At 33.0% G+C, this 1673-nt stretch overlaps 1 protein-coding gene across 1 annotated transcript in view; it reads right to left on the bottom strand.

The window, feature by feature from the left end:
- Positions 1-653: 653 nt before the first annotated feature.
- MRPL47 (mitochondrial ribosomal protein L47) overlaps positions 654-1673 on the bottom strand; it is a 23386-nt gene continuing 22366 nt past the window's right edge. The window contains exon 7 of the mRNA XM_011383537.2: positions 654-1670. Within this exon, the coding sequence (XP_011381839.1) occupies positions 1583-1670 (88 nt within the window). The 3' untranslated portion in view covers positions 654-1582. The remainder of the gene's footprint in view (positions 1671-1673) is intronic.

Here is a 1673-nt window from a genome sequence, read left to right as displayed (position 1 = left end):
TGTGTATGTGTGTGTATATATACATAATTTTTATCTATTACCTATTTAAATCTTTTATCAGATCTTCGATCAAAACTAGATCACATGTATGAACCCACCTGAGTAGAGTCACTCATAGGGAGTGGATTTCTCCTGCATGTCTTATTAATGTAGCCCTGGTTCCTTCCTCCTTTGGTCACTTTTCTCCTTTCACCCTCTGTGTTTATTTGGCAAAGTGCTTGTGTGCTATTGTATGAGCGCCTGCAAATGTTCTTCCTGGTTCTGATGAGTACTTTTGAATTCTACACGTTACCATTAATCAATCAAGTTCTAGAATCTCCCCTCAATTCTATATTAGGATCAAGCCTTCCAACAATTTTTATTGTTGCCTTAGATTGGCACCAAGTCATCATAGGAAGACGCTCTGTCTTCCTTTCACAGCCATTTTCTATCTTCATGACAGTGTAACAGGTATAGAAAGATAGTATTCTTTCTAACCCTAAATAACATGTGGGTTCTGGAGGAGAGCAGTCATAAGGGAGTAATGGAAAATTATTTTCGAGGAGGGTTTAAGATTTCTTCAAAGGTTAGGAGACGTGAAAATAGATATACTAAAGAAAAAGTATTTTCTAATAAAAAGGCACAATATATATAATTTTTCTTTCCATTTTACAGGGCACCTTTCAACAGATGTGGATTTCCAAACAAGAATATGAAGAAGGAGGGAAGCAGTGTGTAGAAAGGAAATGCCCCTGAACAGAGTCCCCACACCTCTGCCTTCCTGTGTCACTTACGTGTCATAGCTTTAGTATACTCAGGAAAAGAATGACCATCTTTTGTAGAATGTTTATACATTTTTGCATATTTCAATTTCCACTTAAATTTTTTAAGGCTTTAACTGGCTTTATAAATTAAAATAAGTTTATGCTTTCCTTGAAATGCACATATTCTTATATAAGCATTTTATAATTTTGTATAAATGTCTATTTTGTCTAAATATTTTGCTTTTTATTCAAATGCTTTCCAACTCTGTTTAGTATATTAATATTAATTACCAGTGGATTGGTAAAATTGCTTTTTATTGACAAGTAAAACTTACTGCCTATGCCTTTTACTTTAGGCTTGCAAAATTAAATAAAAATTAGTAGCCATTCCAGAAATACGCTTTTTGGACTGTTGTGTCATGACTTGATAATTTCAAGTATTAAATGTATTTATCATTATTTTCAGTGAAAGTACTCACTGTTTATTATTAGCAGTATCCACACCACTTTTATACCCTATTAACAATAGTAGTAAAATATGACTTGAATTGCCTTTGCTCTAGCAGTTGACATTACTTTCCCACTCTAAGATGCAGGTGCTTTAAAGTCAGCTTAAATATCAGAGTTTATAAAATGAGAATTTAATCTGGAGTTTATACTTGATTTTTAAAAAATCTAGTAGAAGCAGGACCACTTCCAGAATTAGCATGCCACATTAACACGTAAAACAGACGTTTGACTAAAAACAGTTTCTTTATAAACCACTTAATATATAGTTACTATCATATCCAGACTGTTATCTAAGAAAAACAAAATGGTAAATTAAGAGTTCAGACATCTTAGCCAAGACTTGACTTCTGAGCTTCAGAAAGATGTGGGAACTTTTCCTGAAGAAGTCTTGCTTTCTTTTTCTGTAAAGTTTTCTTCCTA

The sequence above is a fragment of the Pteropus vampyrus genome, unplaced genomic scaffold (genome assembly GCF_000151845.1).
Source record: "Pteropus vampyrus isolate Shadow unplaced genomic scaffold, Pvam_2.0 Scaffold14, whole genome shotgun sequence".
Classification (NCBI taxonomy): Eukaryota; Metazoa; Chordata; class Mammalia; order Chiroptera; family Pteropodidae; genus Pteropus; species Pteropus vampyrus.
Note: the sequence above shows the minus strand (reverse complement) of the source record. Positions and strands in the feature narration are given on the sequence as shown.